The 20,710-nt window shown below is 42.0% G+C and overlaps 1 protein-coding gene across 5 annotated transcripts in view; it reads right to left on the minus strand.

Annotated features, from left to right (window-relative positions):
• rptor (regulatory associated protein of MTOR, complex 1) overlaps window positions 1-20,710 on the minus strand; it is a 219,666-nt gene that overhangs the window by 5,253 nt on the left and 193,703 nt on the right. For 4 of the 5 annotated variants that reach the window (XM_034130268.1, XM_034130259.1, XM_034130240.1 and 1 more), the window contains 6 exons: window positions 18,430-18,544; window positions 18,190-18,314; window positions 16,079-16,204; window positions 11,464-11,511; window positions 4,703-4,809; window positions 1,142-1,269 (listed from right to left, as the gene is read on the minus strand). In XM_034130268.1, the coding sequence (XP_033986159.1) occupies window positions 1,142-1,269; window positions 4,703-4,809; window positions 11,464-11,511; window positions 16,079-16,204; window positions 18,190-18,314; window positions 18,430-18,544 (649 nt within the window). The remainder of the gene's footprint in view (window positions 1-1,141; window positions 1,270-4,702; window positions 4,810-11,463; window positions 11,512-16,078; window positions 16,205-18,189; window positions 18,315-18,429; window positions 18,545-20,710) is intronic. The other variant, XM_034130250.1, reaches the window with a different exon arrangement.

A 20,710-nucleotide genomic window follows, 5' to 3' on the forward strand; every position in this document is an offset into this window, starting at 1 on the left:
GACATGCATTAAGAGTGAAAGCCCACTAGGTGGCACCATGGGATCGTACATGGAGAAAGCAAGAGTCTCCTGCAGGGAACAAATCCTGCAAATATCTTTTTAGAATTCAGCCTTACCTGAATACCCACAATGCACTCTATCACAGTCGGTCAAATACATCCTGCCTACAGGTGGGACAGGAAGTGCATTTGATCTCACTAACATTGAAGGAACACGGAAATTCACAACAATTTCCTCATTTTAGATTAAAGTAAGGACTTGTAAACGGCTTCATATATGCAACATTCCATCCTGAATGTTCGAACTTTCCCTGAATGATCCCGTCCTCTGGACCGATCAACACAGCTGCTGGAAGATGCAACTTCACGCCTGAGGAGAACTACTAAAATAGCTTTACTTAAAGATTGATGGGCCTCTTCATTGTTTAACTGCTTTGTTTTCCCCTTACGGGACTGAGATTAAAATAATGTTTAACCACCTGGGGGGATAGGGGGTCACCAGGGTCCATTAAAGAGGGGGCTCGGCCCAAAGGGAGATTTACAGCACACTATATATAATAAGTATGGATTAGAGAAGTGAATAATGTAGCACTGTGTGGGAGTTTATGCCCACAGAAACTGCTGTGTGTGTGTTCTTAAAACTATTTAAATAATGCAAGGAGATATTAAACTGAATATAACTAAATGATTTAACCTTCTCTGTGATGAGAGCACATTGAGCTCGTATTAAAACAGAAAGAGGGTTTTTAAAATGATTATTTTATAACACTACATTCTGTTTAAAAACAGAAAGGAAAAAATATATTTAGAAATAAAATGTAAAAAACCCCAAAACAAACATATAGTAATAAATAAATAGTTATAAAAAACAGCCAAAAATAATTAGTAAACAAATAAGTTTCAAACTAAATTACTATTCATATGCATATTTATAATAATAATAATAATAATAATAATAATAATGGTGGTGGTTATGATTACAAAATAAATAATAACAATAATGGGTTTGATAATAATAATAATGAAAATAAAATCACATTTAGATTTTGACAAAGTTGATTGCAAAGGGGGCCTAGAATTTGTCCTCATAATTTCATTTTAGTACTAGTATTCCACAATAAATCAGAATGAGAGAGTGTTACCAGTCGTTGGGACCCATCCTGCGGTCGAACAGGCGCACCGACCCGTCTCCCAGCCCGGCCACCACCAGGGAGCGCTGCGAGTCGCAGGACAGGCTGGTCACACAGCTGTCCGCCCCTGTGGGGATGTCCTGGTGGATACACACAAACACCCCCATCACATTCAAGATTCAAACGCTTCATTTTCCTATGCATAAAATGTACAGAGTAGTTATGAAAGGTCCCAGACTCCTCCAACATGCAACAGAAATAAAAAGGAACAATACAAAAGGTCCAAGAAGAAGAAGAAAAACAAACAGGAATAAAAGGGTGCAAGAAAATGTTGTTGCTAATATGCATGTACATGCAGACTATATCAATGTAAAAATAAGATACAATTAAATGAAATACTGTACAGTGGAATAAAACACTGCTTATTCTATTAATATATAAATATGTGAGCTGTAACAGATGTCTGCCATTAAAGGCTTGTACAGTAGAACAAAGGCAGCGCTGTCAATAATACAACGCTCGTTCCCCACTGAGGCTGGAGCCACACGAGAACGGTAACGCAAACTAACCAAAATCGTTATAAAAAAGTCTTCCGTCCACACGCAAGAGACACCAGAAACGTGTCCTTCCACACGAGACCGCTCGACCCGCTGGAGACGCTGTAGTACATATGCCGGGCCTGTAAGTGGCGCTGTACTTCCGCCACAAAATACACCAAAAGCAGCGAAGAAGACTTCCGAGCATGGTTTCCATGGTTGCCCTTCTGTTTATTCTTCGCGGTGGATTTAGCAGCAGAGGTGAGGAGAGGCAGGGCTCTTTTTCTCCGTCAGCAGCAGCTGATCTCTGATCTCTCTCTCTCTCCGATTAGACTTCACTCGCGTTTATGTCCATATCGATCAGATCTAGCTAATGATATGACTGCCTGAATGTCAAAGGACACCTAAACAATAAGCGACATTTTGACTGGAGAATTTTTGATTTCGGCTAACGGAAACTCTGCCGTGCGGGGGGGTCTGCTGGAGGCACCTGCTGGGTGCACTGTCCTGCGAGATACCGGGACCTGGCTCGAAACACTCGGAAAACTGTTGTTGGCGAAACACATCGGCAATGACGCGGGTGACACGGGGGTGAGCAGGAGAGGTGGGGAGAGGCGGGGCTATTGCGTCATCGTTATCAGAAAATGATCGTGTAGGGCGTAGACACGGAGCCGTTTGGCCCCCCAGAGCGTTTCGTCCGCAGATCTACCCACCTTGGGACCCGTTATCGTTATTTGCGTTTCCCTGTCGGCCTCGTGTGGCCGAACCGTCTATATCAGGGGTCTCCAACCTTTCTTCATCTGAGAGCTACTTTGAAAAAATGAAAGTGGCCAAGAGCTAGTTGCATCACATCGCTTACATTTATTCACATAGCCCTCATCAGTTGAATTAAGCTATACTTTTGTACACGTGTGAAATTGCAATACCTAAAGCTTATCAAAAATCTTAACTTCACATCAAGGTCCAAGAAAACGAAGATTTCTCACATATTATTATGGCCCACATAATAAGTACATCACTGAACATTCACATAAGTGTCCTTAATCACCACCTTACAAGCATTTCACTCTTTTGTTAGTGAGATGAATGGCACTGCATGCAGTCCACCATACTGGAGTCTGCTGGAGTGTACCCACTTACAGTAGGTTCACTCTAATTATGTCCATCAGTCAGTCTTGTTCTGTATTTAGATTTCATTCATGTCAGAAAAAGCTGCTTCACAAAGGTATGTAGAACAGAACCAAATAAAGCAGACATTTTCAGTGCTGCTTGGTGAATGTTCTATAGTTTTTGGTGTCTACAAGGCTCCAGAAATGTTGTGAGTTTTGCTGAGACTTAAGCTGAACATTATTTTGGAGATCTCCACAGGATTGACACTGAACAGTTGTTCAGCCATCTTCTTCGTCTTGACATTAAATTATAAACCATAATAAATCAAGTGTATAGGTCTAGCCTCCCTATATCTGTGTGTGAAAATGGTTCCATCCTCAAAAACAAAAAACTAATACTTCTGCAGTCTAGCTGCAGCTTCTAGCTACGGTCTTCTGTTAAAAAAAAGACACTGAATGTCCTGAATGTGGCATCACACACAGGACTTGAGTCTGAACACAGCAGACAACAGGAGTATTTACAACAGCATTATAAAAACAAAAATAGTGCATGTGGGTGCACACTTACCTTCTCTGTCTTACTGTTACATAAATCCCATGAATGTATGAGATTAAGTTAGCTTCATATCTCAATCAGTGATTAAGTGAATAATAAAGTTTCTATCGGGTCACTATCAGCCTGTCACTCATTATTTTCAGGGAGGGGGCGGGGTTTGGAGGAACAGAGGAGACGGTGATCGCGGAAGCTTTCCTCCTGCCTTCACATACTTTACACAAGTATTTATCAACGGAAAATAGCAAGAGGACATTCATACTCTGCAATCCAAGACTTGATTAAATCCACCAAAAACCTGACATGACGATAACGAGTGTTTTTCAAAAAACACAAATCCCTCCCTGTGTGTCTCTGAGGCGCAGCGACAGGGCCTGATTCAGAGCGGGTCATTCTGCTGTTGGTTCTGGACTGGTGCTGGTGGAGAAAGCAGACTGCTCCGTGTGTGATGTCGCTGTGCTGCTGTCACGTCTGTTCCTTGATCTCTGCGTCACCGACCATTTGATATTCGTGTGACAGAAAAAATTCTAAAATAAGAAAACGTTATTGTCCAGCCGCGGCCGAAAAATCAATAAGCAACCTTACTACGCTATAATCGATAATCGAGCGGCGAGCTACTGAAAAGCTGCCCGCGAGCTACCGGTAGCTCGCGATCGACGTGTTGGAGAGCCCTGGTCTATATGATAGAGAACTGTAGCGGATACGACCGTTACCGTTCTCGTGTGGCTCCAGCCTGAAGCTTCTGTGAAGTCGTCCATCATGTGATCTGCAGAGCGCTGGCATCTGCAGCCACAGGCTCTACCTGCACACCGTCCATCCATCAACACTGTGATTAGCACACGATCATTACGTGTGTCAAAACACACTAATGGTGCTGACTCTTCTACAGACTTCCATTAGTTTACTGAGACACAACAGCATGAGTATACTGTACACTGTGCGCATACAGGGCTCCTACACTGTTTCAAATTTGAAATTCCAGACTTTTTAGTAGATATTTACTATATTTAAGTGGAAATAACTAGATATGAACTAGATATACTTAATATTTTTATTTTAATAAATAGATTCACAAGCCTGCCTCTCCAGCACAAAATATCTGGGCCCGTAGACACTTTTGTGTTGTGCAAGCCCCGCCCCCAATCCCGGCTCAGTTGAACGAATGGAGAGGGAGCTTAAGCATAATAACGGCTACAATTGTGTTTGTACTGGAAAGTTATTTAACTAAAGATAAATATCCGCTGATTTACAGAATAGATCAGTCAAAACAAAGGTCTTCAGCAACAGCCACTCAGAGCCAAGTTTATTACTTTCACGAGTTGCTAAATGGACATGCGTCCAGCTGTATTCTCTGTGACAGACACACTCTCAGTACCTGGACCTTCATCTCCCTGTCCGTGTCCCAGATCCGGACCACTCGCACGTCTCCGGAGGTCATCAGGAGTCCCGTGTCCTGCTCCCAGTCCACCACCATGCCCGCACCTACAGAGCGGGACCAGAGCGGTTAGAATGACACACACACACACTTTGCCCATCACAAGGAACACACGCACGGACACACACATTGCTCTCATGCTGCTGACACAGTGATATGATAACCAGCATGCAGACGTTGAGGCACCCCCAACAACACACACACACACACACACACACACACACACACACACACACACACACACACACACACACACACACACACACACACACACACACACACACAACACACACACACACACACACACACACACACACACACACACACACACACACACCACACACACACACACACACACACACACACACACACACACACACACACACACACACACACACACACACACACACACACACACACACACACACACACACACACGGGACATTAAGCAGTTAGCCTTTAAAAAAACTAATCACAATTAATGCTGTGTCAACAAGGTGCCCAGTATCCGAGTATAACATATTAAATAAGTGAATATAATCTGTACACAATATGTGAACTGCAGTTTTAATTTACGGGTTTTGAGTTAATTTGATTTATAAGTGAACCCTCACACACGTAAACCCACACAAACACACAGAGCATGTGTTGTCCCCCTGAAACACAACACACACAGTCTGTGGAGGTTTCAGAGGGCTCCGGCTGCCACATGTAGCAAGTCAAATGACGGATTAGAGAAACAGCTTTCAGCACCAGCGTGTGACTGATATCAACCACAAAGGCTTGAGCAGAACCACCAATAGTTTTCTGTAGACAGCAGGTGCATGAGCAATAATAAATAACTTTTTTCAATGTATAAAAGTTATATATGACTCATTGTCACCGAGTTTGTGTTTCTGATAAAAGTTCCACATGTTTAGAAATGTCATGCAGATGGAAGCATGGTATAGCATCCTTCCCGTAAAGGGAGATGCAGACGCTGACCCTGGATCAGAGCCTGTCAGCAGATTCTGGCTTAGATGACTCAAACGGCACTCAAGTGAGAAAGTGAGGAGGCAAGAAGCTGAAGACAGCAGGACCCTCATGTGTTGGCAGTCACAGCGGTACCACCCTCTCTCTCTGCTGGCTGAGTGGCAGGGAGGCTGCAGCCTGGAGGTCCGCTCGCTCCCAGTGAAGGGCTTAATGCTCTGAAAGCTTGCATCATTTTTATGATTCATCACATCTTGCCCTCTGGAGGGAACACAGGGATTTTTTATTCCTGACCAGTGTACAGGGGGGGGGGGGAACTCACCTGTTCAATTATATTAATGCTTAACCCTAAACTAAATGAATGGTGCAGACCCTTTGAGTGACAGGTGCATTACGCCTTTGTGGCTTTTTCAAAAATGTTCAATGCAAATATCTGATATATTTTCTGGTTTGCTGAGCTACCATTAGCATGTCATTTGCTTTGCTGGCCCCCGCTCCTCTCACTGACATTCAGGCTCAAAAAAAACTAAATGGAGACAGTCACATGGATACCTCAAGGCTTTAGATCTAAAGTCTAAAACAAAATGGTTGACGTTACTGTTGAAGTCAACGCCTCCACCACTTTTCACTTGTTGCTAAGGGTCAGTTGAGCTACGTCTAGCTGAGTTCGCAAAATTCTGCAATAAGGCAACCTTCAACATTTTTAAAGCCATGGTAACAAAAAAATAAGTAATCAATACATGTTATGCACTGATTAGCTTTCTACAGAGCCGGATGCTGCAGTTCATGTTTGGAGGAATAGTGAATGCTTTGTCAGAGGTAACCAAGTGGATCTTGACTTTAAACTATTTGTCCGAAAAAAACTTCTGTTGGATCCTAGTTGCTACACATTTGTAAAAATGTATCTCAGAACCACATTTCCTAAAAGCCTTGAAACAGAAACCGAAAATGCTATTTTGGAAACCAAATGGGAGAATAGAGGCTGGTAGGTCTTTCTCTCACAAGGATGCTCTTATCACAGACGCTACAGAAACAGCATCCTTTCCTCTCCTCTTGAATCTTTGACACCATGCTTCATTTCCTCCTCCACTTTCTCTCTTAGTCACTTCCTCCTCATGATTTTTTCACAATCGATAAACATCGCACCCACCTATTTCACGACCTTGCTTTATATATTAGCGTCAATCTTTATCAGCATCTTTTAATCCTAATTGGCTCCTTTTACAGTATTTTGATGTGGAAACAGAACGATGTAGAATCGCAGAACAAAAGGTAACCGTTGCATCATTTGATCCTCTCCCACTGCTCACCTCCTGTCCTCCTCTCAGAGTTATGACAGAGCTTAACTTTCTTCCAAGGAGCCGTCTCTGCTTTCTACTGTTCTACTTGGCTTAGGTTGTCAGGAAACCCCAGTTCCCAAAGGAAAGCTTCAGATCTTCCACAGTGACGTCATCCTGCCCGCTCAGGCGTCACACTGCCTGTAGCGTGTGTACATGTGGGGTGGGGCGGGATAGCACGAAGGGAGAACCACTTCACAGAACTGTGCTCAGTCAGTGACACATTCACAGCCGCACGCCTGACGCCGGCTCATTTCCGAGGCTGTTAGAAGAGTGGAGGCATTCCCTTTGAAGCTCGCAGCTCTGTGATGAGCAAATCTGGGTTACAATGAGAGGGGTGGAGAACGGAAGATTCCCAAACACACAGAAAAGTGTGCAAGCATTTCCTCTCAAATACGAGGCACACATTCCAACAAATGTTGGTACGACTTAGAAACAGTTTGGCCGCTCTTTACTGATCGTTTTAAGCACTGCTAATGCTCTAATGACCTTCGCCATGTTCAGTTCTGTTTGTATCTGTTTGTCAGCAGGTTTACTGGCCCATTATATTGAAACTTGGTGGACTCTTTGCCAGATTGACATGCTGGGAGCCCAAACAAGAGGCCAGGTCACAATTGTTCCCTTCTTTTCTTGGTGGTTGGTTTGTCCATTCTGGGCTACTGTAGAAACATGGCTGTCCATAATGCCTGACCCTAACATAACCCTAATTCTAACCTGTGTAGGAATGAAGAGCTTGATTTAATCAAAAGACATACAACAATTCTTAGTTACAGGTGGTTATACACTAATGAAGAACACAGTTATTGTATATCATATTACATTTCTGTCAAAAAACATATCAATCGTCCACACTGGACCTTCAAGACAGGGCCTCAATTTAAAGGATAATGCAGAACTTGCATCGCGATATCTTTCCAGTCCTCTTTTTCTCCTTTCATCCACTTCCTCTATCCTACATCTTTCCCTCAGTCCTTTTTCCTTCTCCCCTCTAGGCGATCAACGACTCCCTGACTCCAATCGAAACAGTTTGCTCAGAGTTTAGGGGTCAGAACTCAAGCATCTGAAACCTTAAACCCAACCTTTCAGCTTTTATTGCACGCAGTCAACCCTCAGCTGCTCAGAACGGGATACAATTCTGCCTTAGAGGGAACCTTTGTGGGTCTTAGTTACCCACACAGAAATCAATACGGACATGGAGAATAGATATGTGAGGAGGACGGACGGGAGCAAAGGAGTGTGGGCAATGTTCCCTCAGCTGTAAATCTCCTTACAGAGGTGGAGGTAAAGATAGCTTCGATGTTCATTCTCTCTTTAAGCCTCCTCTCTTTCCCTCCCTGCTTCAGATCAAACGTTCTCCCCCAATAACACTATCAAAAACAATAATGAAATTGTTTGCAGAGTGTTTTTTCCCCTTATTGAATCTTTAACAGCAACATCTTCTTACCAGCAGTACATCATCCTGTTCCTGTGCCAGTGTGCCGAGACACTCTAACCTAATTAGTGATATATTTATCTATTTCTTTGCATACATATCTTTCTTCCACTCCCCTTTTTTTTTGATCTCTGGAGAAGGCATCGTGTTCTGCATTGTTTTTCTGCGCTATTATCTCTGGTGATGGAGTAGCACTCCCACACACTGCAGCTCATTAAACCAGTGCTGCGGACTTCCTGGTTCTCTCTTCCTTCATCGTGATGCTTTGAAGAGTTCTTCCAGGGCTAGGGCTGCAGGATTACAGGGACCTGCCCCAGCCTGTGCCGCTCAGAGAAAGTGACGGAGCACTCTGACTGGCAGGGAGACTTCTCGGCTTTAGAATGTGTCTAACCTTTACAGACTAAGGCCTGAGGTTCTGGGAGGTAATATACCCTACTTTGTGAAATGAAGCTCAACCTACTCGAGCTGATTATTTTGGACAGGAGACGATCTTACATCATTTTACATAGGTGATTCCAAGAACTTGAAACTGTTACTGAATGTATAGCAGGCCCCTTTAAAGACGGGAGAAGTTCCAATTGTGAGAATATAGAACATTACCGTCTAATGCCTCATTTACAAAGCAATGCTCGTCTTGACTTGACTCAGTTTTTGGAACAAGTTCATTTGTCTATTTAGATTTGTAATGGAGATAGAAACTGCTAGGTGTAGGCATTTTCAGCTGATCGCTAGAGCAGAACTGCTGTAACTTAAAAAGCTTGCTTGAAACCTTAACTGAGGTGAAACCAAAACTGTACTAGGTACAATCTAATTGTTAATAAAAGGGAACCAGAGTCAAAGAGCAGGTCAAGTTGAGTAGAGCTATGCTGTACTGAAGTGGAAATGCAGAGTAACATTCAAAAGCAGAACAACATCTGTATGTCCCTTCAGTAAAGTCTATGAACTCAGTAACACTAGGCAGAGGAAAACCATCTGCAACAAGTGAAAAGTTATTTTAAGACCTACACAGCACCTGCCGGCAACTTTCAAACCCAAAACGATTAAACTGTCATGCTATGAAAGAATTTAGACCAAAACCGGATCCCACACCAGGGCCATTTTGTTATTGTTTGTATTTCCAAGCTGTAAATGTGAAAATAACGCAACCAGAAGTAACACAGTATCTGGTCCTGACCTGAGCCACTGACAGGTTGCTGAACTCTGAGAAAGGGTTTTGATTTCCTGCCTTCCTACTAAAAATGCACTTCTCCAACAACATATAAGGGAAAACATGTTTCCGACACTTGGCCTAAACTATGAACCCCTTTGCTTTGAATCCCAGCAAAGGCTGCACAAGAAAATAGCCTTAAGGCTTTTTGTCACATTTTGACACTTTCATGTCAGGAGCCTCCATCCAACTTCACATCCCCGTTTTTGGATTACATTTGCAAAGCCCCGATGGTAACAAGGCACGAGGCAGGGCAGCCAAATGTAGAACAGGACACAGCGTCTGCCCCCCCCAAAGCCAAAGAGGAGAGGGCTGCCCTACTTTCACTTATGCAGCCAAAAGAAAAGGGACAAAGAGAAAGATGACACCAGGAAGAAAACAACTGTAATCTTCGACAACTTCATGGGTCGAGGAAGGGGAATGGAGAGAAATTAAAAGAGTAAAAAAAAGTTGAAACATAATTAACAGTATGTGGATCAGGACTCTCAATCTAATCTGTAGATATGTGAAGTCAGTGTGCTGTGCAGCAGCAGGAAAGCTCTTCCAGTCGCTGTCAGCCCCCGTCCCCTCATTTCCCCGGCTCCCTGGAGTTTTACAGGATAATCCCTCCGGAGACGGACTGGGTGGCTCTATGCTATTAAAATCACACAGAACTAGCACACTCCCAATTAAGCACGGACACCTTTGAGGCCAGCTTAAAACCTTCTTTTTTTTAAAATACATGACAGAAGCCATTTTGAGGCAAATGCTCTTGTTCTTTCAAAACGCATTGTATGGATTCAAGACAAATTTGCTCTGCAATTGACAGTTCTAAAATCCCTCCCCAAAACAGCGGTTGTCCTAACCGCTTAGCAACAGTATCTAGGCAGGTTTGTCGTGTTTGTTTTTTCTCCACATGTTGAAGTGATGTGCTCGGGCCTACAGTCAGAGGAACAATACATTGAACTGTACATAAAGTTTGATAACTCCGTTATGAGGGAGCACAGAAATGCTCAAACGCAAACTCATTTCTGGGTTTGGACTCATTACTGCACCATATCGTGGAAATGTATCTTTTAAGTGTCATTCAGTTCTGTTTAAACCTGATTTTGCTTTGGCTCACTACGGCTGCCACCCCAAGGCTTTTTCACACCTTTAATACACAGACTAACTTCTGTTCTCTAGCATTAGACAGACAGAAGAGAGCCACTGTGATCATTGTCAGGCACATTTTCATACGGATGTGTATAGTCACAACTGTACCAATGTATATCTTACTTTACACGGTTATAGTCTGTGATGTTACATACAAAAAGCTCAGTACAAAACCTGCACATCTGACTAATAGCATTACATTTGCTGAGGACAACAGTTAGTCCTTGTTGTATCATAATTGTTAAGTTCATTATGAGAACATGAGAACACATTGTTAAAAAAAATACTAAGAATGAAAATCCGAAACCCTGCCTGCACTTTAAACTTCATACCATGTGTTGTGCTATAAATCAAAGGTATGTCGGCATAACAACAGTAACTAAGAGGAGCAGGTCTTCTCTTTGTTTTAGTTATAAGAACAGCTTGTTGCACAGGGCATGTTAGCACTTGTAGAAATACATCACCGCTGCCAGCGATGGAGTGATGGAACAGATGAAAGGATGAAGGGTGGGGTGGTGGTCAGGGGGGGATATAGGAAAACAAAGAAGAGGCACGCTGTGTACCGGCTGTTTAGCCTTTGCTCAGGAGGTGAGGGAATAGAGAAGAGAACGCTGACACTCACCTCCTTGCTTACTCCTGTCAAGATAGATGGAGACCCTTCGTGCCAGACCTGCGAGCGGGGGACGGAGGAGGAGGGCAGAGAGGAAGGAGAGCGGGAAAGCAAAGCAAGCAAAACATTAGCAAAGAACCCCCCTGTGCATGCAGACCCACACCTCGGCATCACAAAGAGGGGCTGTGGAAGCTGCACAGGACCCCCAACCTCCACACCTGCAGGACACCGAACGTCACCTCCCTTCCCCACAGACAGAGGTGGTCAAAGTACTCCGATCCTGTACTTAAAGTGGCCCTATTCTGCTGATTTTCATGTTCATATTCGTATTTAGTGCCTCTACTACATGTCTCAAGGCTTTGATGTTTGGGGTTTTAGCCTGTGCAGACCATTTACATGCACACAAACCTATATAACACACTACAGGAAAGGGAAAACCCCAGTACATAATAGGGCCTCTTTATGTAGTAAAAGTTCAACATTTTTACCATTGAAAAGTTCAACGGGCTCATTCTGCACAATTGCCAATTTCAGTAACATAACGTATTAGAATCCAAAAGTACTTAAAGTATCAGAAGTGAAAGTACCCAGTATGCAGATGGCTCTTTCAAAGTATTGTATTAATAAAGAATATGTACAAGCATTCTAATATTGTAGTTTGTCAATTTGGAGCCGATTTTAGAGAAAATACACAATTGATAAGTAGTACTGCATCTTGTGTATTTATATATAAAAATAAACTAGTTAATATGATTGTCAAATAAACGTAATGGAGTAAAAAGTTGAATATTGCCTCTGAAATGTAGTGGAGTAGTAGTATAAAGTGATATTAAATGGAAATACTCAAGTAAAGTAAAATTATCCCAAAATAAGTAATGTACTTGAGTAAATGTACTTAGTTAGTGTCCACCACTGCCCACAGGGGGCGCAGCAGGCCGGGTGAAGACAATCTGCGTGTTTGCATGAAAGTTTGGACGAGTTGGAATAAAGAAAAATACCTAAATTATAATAATTGAACTGGTTTGAAGGTGTGCTAATTAAATAAAGACGTTCATTCTATCACTGAAAACGACCAGCAATAGAAAGATTTGTTGTTGCGGCAGTCGGGAAAACTGCTCGCTGCCTTGTTCATCCTCCCTCAAGATGAGGGGAAAAACACAAACCAATGTCAAAGAATGGGCAAAGAAACAAGCCAGACGAACACAGGCAGTACAGAGAGGGTCACTGAAGAAGAACATGAGGAAAACCTGTGGTTGGACCACAGGGACGAGGGACGAGGAAAGGGTGTGAAGGGGGGGAATGGTGTATGTGTGTGTGTGTGTGTGTCCGCTGGCGTCTCCTCCAGAAACGCTCACACCAACCTACAGACTTGTATTTTGGCAGCATAAAGACAGAGTAATATTTCATCGGGTTTTACATTATTAATGCCACTGAGGCAATGCAAGGAATGGAAGAAATACAAAAAAAACACAAGCTCATAATAATTGTGCTCGATCTGGGAGCTGTTTTTAAGCATTGGTCATAACTCTAAACTGATTATCGATCCAGGATGTGGGGAGATGGTGTTTGGGGATGTTTGTGTTAGATTGCAGTTTTTTGGAGTTTCTTGCTAACTGTAAAAACAACATTTGAACCCCTGAATTTGAAGCTTGACTCTTCAGTGAAAGCTTCTCGGTGGAGCGGCTGTTTATTAAAATTGATGGCTCATCTGCAGGCGGACAGAGACTGTCACCAACGACACTTCCAGGATAACGAGCGCGCCATTAAATGTTACATCTCGCTGTGAGAGAGTCCTCCGCAGGGGAGAGTCTCTCGGGGCTGATGTGTGGTGAAAGTCAGACAGACAGGCTGCTAGTTAAGGGTATCGTCTCTCTGCGACCCCCCCCACAGACTGTGACTGTGTGGCTCTGCAGTGATGGAGACACTATGTGAACACAGTGTGCGGCACACACACCTCTGCTCAGATAGCCATTTAAACAGAGCCTGACTCTAGGCTCTCAATGCTCCCAATTAGCTAAACAATTACGTGTTTTTCTTTCTTTAATGAGGTTATGTCCGTCAGTTAGGAGGATCATTTCTGATTTCTGAGAAACATTGTGGAAAGGGACAGCTTTAGCCAAGCAAGAACAGATTATGTTTACATTTTGATAACATTTGCGGACATTACTATTTTATACTCTACTGTAACTACTGTATGTACATTTACATTTAATTTTATCTAACAGTCACTATTTATTTGACTGCAGTGAGAGACGCTTATGAAATGCGGCTATACCTACAGTATGACGGAGTTGGCATATGTGATCCCGGCGAGGCTGACAACAAGTTGGAGCCTGTTATTTTTGACTGATCAATGTTCATCCAGACAACTGACTAAAAAATAAAGAGCTGCCCACGTTGTGTCAAAAATAATCTACAACAGTGTGGAAGCAGAGTTCCATTTATATCATGTTTCATTTCATTGCATCAGTTTTTGTAAAAGAACATACGTGACGCTCTCTCCTGGATTTTACAATACGACTGTTTGCATCAGTTCAAACTTCTCTGGGCAATTTTCTGAATCTAAATGTTTTACTTTATAAAACTCTTTGGTAATTACACTGTTCTATTGCTATGAGGGAGGGATTTATTATGGGGTTGCTGATCTTTTCTAATAACTAAATTGTTACTTTGTCATGTGTTTAAAGTGTCTCATTTAAAAACAATAATGTGTCCTTTTTAACTTTATATTGTCATCCGAGTTTAAAAACTTCAACTAATGAAATTAACAAAGCTCCATTATTGTCATAACTGTTTTAGAGGGACCTTATTTCAAATCATTGCAAAAGTTGTTTTTCAACAGTGACATCCACTTAAACACAGACAGTGGCAGAACTTCAGTGTTAGTATTATTAGATCTCATTGCTGCGTTTGACACTGTTGACCACAACATATTACTAGACCGACTGGAAAACAGGGTGGGACTTTCAGCAACAGTTCTAAATTGGTTTGAATCCTACTTAAAGGACAGAAACAACTTTGTTTCTACAGTATAGGTAAATACACATCTGAGTTGACAAATATGACATGTGGGGTTCCTCAAGGCTCCATCTTGGGGCCTCTTCTCTTTAACATGCTACCATTGGCTCAGATAATGAAAAACAACAATATAAGTTACCATAGCTATGCGGATGACACCCACATTTACCTAACCATTTCACCAGGAGACTATTCTCCAATTCAAACACTGAGTAAGTGCATTGAACAAATCAATGACTGGATCAGAACTTTCTCCAATTAAACCAAGATAAAACTGAGGTAATGGTTTTTGGAGCCAAGGCAGAACGTATAAAAGTTAGCGCTGAGCTTCAGTCTGCAATGTTCAAAACAACAGATAAAGCCAGAAATCTAGGTGTAGTCATGGACTCTGACCTGAGTTTCAACAGTCACATTAAAACAGTTACTAAATCAGCCTACTATCACCTAAAGAACATATCTAGGATTAAAGGACTAATGTCACAGCAGGATTTAGAAAAACTTGTCCATGCTTTTATCTTCAGTAGACTGGACTACTGCAATGGTGTCTTTACAGGTCTCACTAAAACATCTATTAGAAAGCTGCAGCTAATTCAGAACGCTGCTGCTCGAGTCCTCACTGACACTAAGAAAGTGGATCACATCACTCCAGTTCTGAAGTCTTTACACTGGTTCCTCACCAACACTAAGAAAGTGGATCACATCACTCCTGTTCTGAAGTCTTTACACTGGTTCCTCACTGACACTAAGAAAGTGGATCACATCTCTCCTGTTCTGAAGTCTTTACACTGGTTCCTCACTAACACTAAGAAAGTGGATCACATCACTCCTGTTCTGAAGTCTTTACACTGGTTCCTCACTGACACTAAGAAAGTGGATCACATCACTCCAGTTCTGAAGTCTTTACACTGGTTCCTCACTAACACTAAGAAAGTGGATCACATCACTCCTGTTCTGAAGTCTTTACACTGGCTTCCTGTGTGTCAAATAATTGATTTCAAAATACTGCTGCTGGTTTATAAAGCTTTGAATGGTTTAGGCCCACAATACATTTCTGACCTCCTGCTAAATTATGAACCATCCAGAACTCTCAGGTCTTCAGGGACGGGTCAGCTTTCTGTCCCCAGAGTCAGAACTAAACATGGAGAAGTTCAGTTATTATGCTCCAAACATCTGGAACAAACTCCCAGAAACCTGCAGGTCCGCTGCAACTCTGACTACTTTTAAATCCAGGCTGAAGACTTTTATTTTTGCCGCTGCTTTTAATTGAACTATTCATATCTTAAACTGCACTGTAACTTTTATTCATGTATTCTTTCTTTTAATGTTTATTTTATTATCTTTGCTTTTTAATGACTGGTTTTAAATGCCATTTTCTTAATGTCTTTCATTTTTGTAAAGCACTTTGAATTGTCTTGTGTTGAAAGGTGCTATATAAATAAACGTGCCTTGCCTTATTTCAGCTGTATGGTCATTCATTCATATATGTTTTTCAGCCTGACACATTCATTTCATTTTTGGGGTGCGTGAGTGTGACTGGGAGGGGCGGGGCAGTACTGTGGGAGTATGGATTGGTGGAGGGGGGTTATGATAGACTAGAGAGTGGTCTTACTGTGAGTTCCGGTGCCGGGCTGACCCCTGGTGGTAGGCAGCATGTCGGAGAGACCCTGCCACGCCGTCACCATCTCTGGGTTCTTCTGGTCTGCAAAGTTCTTCCAGACACGTAACGCTCCATCATCTGGAGAAAGAAGGGGGGGGGGGGGGTAAAGAGTAAGAGCCAGGACAGAAATAGAGATGCAGTGAGAAACAGAGGCTAAGGCCAGAAGAAGGTGCAGCACAACACTTGTTGGTACTCTTAATGGATTTTGAAATGCATGTTGTGCAGAACATTTTGATACAAAAATGTAGGGCTCTTTTAGAACATGTGTTGGAAATTACACACACTGACAAAAAGATAAAGCCTTTTTTTTTTTAGCCTTTGCATGCACAAAACATAACACACTACAAGACAAGGGAAAACCCCCAAAAGCATCATAGGGCCTCTTTCAGATATCCAGCAGCAGTAAATAACCCAATTAAAACTACCTTTCCTAGCTGTGAGTGACATATGATTGCAGCAATGATTATAATCTAGTTATTTAATAAATTATTTTGAAATTAGCCGTTACTTAAAGTACTTAAGTATATATATAATTTAAGTATATTGATGCCAATGCTTCTGTACTTCTACTTCAGTAAGATCTTGAATGCAGTACTTGGTCTTCTTTTGGCTAGCGCTCCAACACATCGTACGTGATATGCTGAGGGCGAGACATCCTCAACACATCTCTCGGCCGTTGACTAATCACAACAGAGTCGGCCAGATAACCAATAAGAGCAGACTGTCTGGTTTCAGACAGAGGGTGAAAAGAGGTGCTGCAGCACAGGCAGTATGAGAAAAATAAAGAGCTTTTTGAACATTAAAGCATGGCGACATGTCCCAGTAGAGACACTACATACTGATATGAACCTGAAGATGAGCATATGTCCTCTTTAAGAGAATCAAGAGAGAATGCAGCACATAAACAGTGTAGCTGAAACACAGCTACACTAAGACACAGAGACAAATATAAAACATGCACTGTTATGCGAGAGCTATTATAACCTATAAAAGTCTCTACTTGATTTACATTCTGTGTATTACTTTTTTAATGCTGTATATTTTTTATAACCAATGTATTCCCAGATATCCTCCTCAGCTGACTGATGGAGAGAAGCCGAACGAGTGCACATTACCTTTTGATGAGATGGAATCTAAATGTATTAATCCCCGAGCTTTATCAAGTTTGCAGGAGAGGGGCAATAAATTACAGCGCTCACTCTCAGTTTAATGTAGCGCTGTTAAGACGAAACTAAATAAATGTGTGTTTCTGTTGGAATGTGGAGTTGTTCTCTACACTTCCTCTGGGTCATGGAGACAAAGCCGTGGAGGGTAACTGCTGTGTTGTGTTGATGAATGATGATGAATACACATGAGTGCTGTGTGTGTGTGTTTGTGGGGGTAAGAGTCAAGTGTTTAAGGCTTGTTGCTGCTTCGAATGAGTCTCGTTGCGATTTCCAAAGTTCTGGTGGGCGTGAACATTTGAGCTGCTCGCTCAAGAAAACAGTTTCTAATTGATCAACCAAGGAGGATCTGTTCTCGGCTTGGTTTGTCTGAGATCAGGATAACAAGATAATTATGAACATTTGTGAAAGGTTGCATCATGGGTGAAGGAAGAACCTTAATCATTTGGGGGTGGATCACATAAGGAGATCAGGGTTTTGTGCAGCATTCAATAATAATAAATTGGTTCAAAATGTACCGAGTCAGGATCACATGTTTCAAAATACTGCAACGATTCAAGCACTGTTGCCATATCTCGCACTGTTTGCATACATCTTTGCATCCGCCCCCATAGTTAACGAGTTATTTTTTCGGCCCATGCTACACAAAGTTCCAGCAAGTTTCATGAAAGTCGGGCCAGCAACATTTCCGTTATCCTGACAAACAGACAAAAAAAAACCTCCTTAGCCAAAGAAGTGAAGTAGGCTTGAATCTTCTTTGGGGTGTCCATGTTGTTTCCATAGTATGAATTACAGCCAATGAGCAGATTCAAATTAGAACAATGACTTCTCAACTCTGGAAATGGGACCATCCGAGGGGCATGTGAAGGAGATCTGAGTGTTACTCTGACTGTGTCTCACCTGTTGCAGTGAGCAGTAAGGAACAGTCGTGTCCGTTCAGGTACTCCATGGCGGTGATGCGAGTGTAGCGAGGGTTTCCGTTGTAGAAGTAGTCCAGCCTCTCGCCCTTCTCCCAGTCCCAGAAACTGCAGTAACCAAACACAGACAACATAGGATAAGACATGTTTAAACTGCTATGAATTTTAAATTGAAACTGACTCATTTGCATGTAAAGCCTGATTAAGGTTTTTATTCTCTGACCAGATGCTGTCCTTGTCGGCCACGGCGATGCAGGTGTTGAAGGGGTGGAACTTCACAACAGATGGTACTCCAGGGTTGCGGTTGATGAATATTTGATCATCCAGACGGGAAACACCTGTGTTGGGGGGAGACAAGACAGAATGGGAACATGTGTAAAAAGGAGGAGAATTTCTAGAAAGTGGGAAATCACAGATTAGATTTTTACTGCTTCCCGCCTCCTGAAGCTTCTCCAGCGTCTAGCCTGTTTGTTCTTATTGAATATGTACATTTTAAAATATTTGGTTTCCTGTTACAGCTAACAATGTAATAGCTGCCAGAAATATAATAAAGGTTGCTCTTCACATGATCAAAGAGAAAATAAACCCAATGATGTAATGACCTGACCAATATTGTGATAAAATGTCCTGACATTTTACAACTGCTCTAACAAAAAATACTTGCCTGTACCTGCGGTAGAAATAGAAACTCCAACTTCTTACATAAGTAAAAGCAGAAATACTAAATTGTAAAACACAATGTTTGCAGTAAAAGTCCTGCATTCAAAACCATACATATCACAAATGAAAATACTAACTGTGCAAAAATGACTGCATTAGGATGATGGTGGTGCATTCATGTTTTTTATCAAAGCTGGTAAATATTTTTTTCTTTGTTGTATTCTGTTTTAGCTAATTAACTACATAAATAAAGCAACGAAAGCTGTCGGGTAGATTTAATGGAGTAAAAAAAAGTATTCAATAACCATCAGGAGTTCTGAAAAAAAAGAAACCTGAAAAGATATTATATTATCAGTTTCTATTTTTCTTTTACATTTTTGGTGGCTACCAAGCCTCAGTAACAGGCTCAAACAGCAGCAGTTCAAGCCGTTTACATGCTTTTTCTTTTAGATCTGGCCTCATTTACATACAAAGAACATGTTTCAATCACTGAAAACTGTAATGTAAATGTGTAACATTAGAGCAAACATTGTTTTATTTGATATGATTTATCAACTATATAGTTTCTTCAAAATTAAAATGAGTAAATGTCTGAATTATCCATATCCTGCTCAGTGTTGTGTAAATTATTGAGTGTCTATGAGTGTTTAGTGAGTAATTTCAGTGTGTGCTTGGATGAAATACATTTTCTTTTAAATCACATTCTTTTAATTTCAGCATGTTGTTTGGGTGTTTGCCGGTTAAAGAATGTATTCTCTAGTTAAGATGAGACTGATAATGCCGGTGGGGAAAATTAGGATTTGTAGCTGCAAATAGGACAGGTCAGAAGCAAGGACAAGCAGAAGAGAAATACATATCTACTTTATGAAAGAGCTTTAAAACCAGAACATACTGGAATGAATGAACCAGTGTGGGAAAAATAAAGTATTACAGCTATACAGTAGGACCGGAGGCAAGCAAGAAAAATAAACCAAACATACAGAAAATAAATCTGGTAGTGCCCCCCTTTGGCAGTTTTAACACAAAGGGAAAGTTCATAGCTTAACACTATGTTGTCATGGCAACAACACACAAGCCTGTCCTTGGCTACCTGAGCACTCTCGAGACCGCCGTCATGAGATGAGAGAGAATCAGGAAACTCCATCATGAATTCTTCACGGATGGAAAAAAAATGGAGTTGGAGGGAAAAAGATGCTGAGGCCTTTGTTTAAAAGATGAGCAAGACCCTAATCTTCATCATCTTCATCGATTAGCCTTTTGGTTGAGCTGTTTGAAGACACAGTCCATATAACTGCTGTAACATCTGAACCCACCCCAGGACTCCAGGACTGTATGGTACGCTTTGCGTCATAAGTGGAAAAAACACTGAAGTAAAATCAGGTTTACGAGACAGAATCTTTCTATTGCTCATCTTCTCTTCTTTCTACCCTCACTGACTCCGTCTCGCCTCCTCTGTCCTCAGCCCCCCCCCACCCCTCTCATCTCTATCTGGAGGGAACAGACTGAATGAGGGCAACCCTACTGCTTCTCTCTTTAAAAAAAAAGAGGGGAATTTAGCAAGCAGTCAGGAAGAGGGGGGAGACGTGTGCGAGAGAGCCTCAGCTCTGACGCCAATCTCCTCGTGACTGTGTGAGTGTATGTATGTATGTGTGTGTGGATGGGGCTGCCAATGACGTTGGGGTGTTAGCTATTCTCTTTGAGAAAGTTCTGAATACACTTGAGGAGTTTGCTTGCACCCAAGGCTCTGTAAAGTGTGTGTGTGTGTGTGTGGGGGGGGGGGGGGGGGCTGTGAGTCACAAAGGGGCTGTATCTGACTGTGTCGAAAGAACCGATAATTTAGAACC

Source organism: Trematomus bernacchii, unplaced genomic scaffold (assembly GCF_902827165.1).
Source record: "Trematomus bernacchii unplaced genomic scaffold, fTreBer1.1, whole genome shotgun sequence".
In the NCBI taxonomy this organism is placed as follows: domain Eukaryota; kingdom Metazoa; phylum Chordata; class Actinopteri; order Perciformes; family Nototheniidae; genus Trematomus; species Trematomus bernacchii.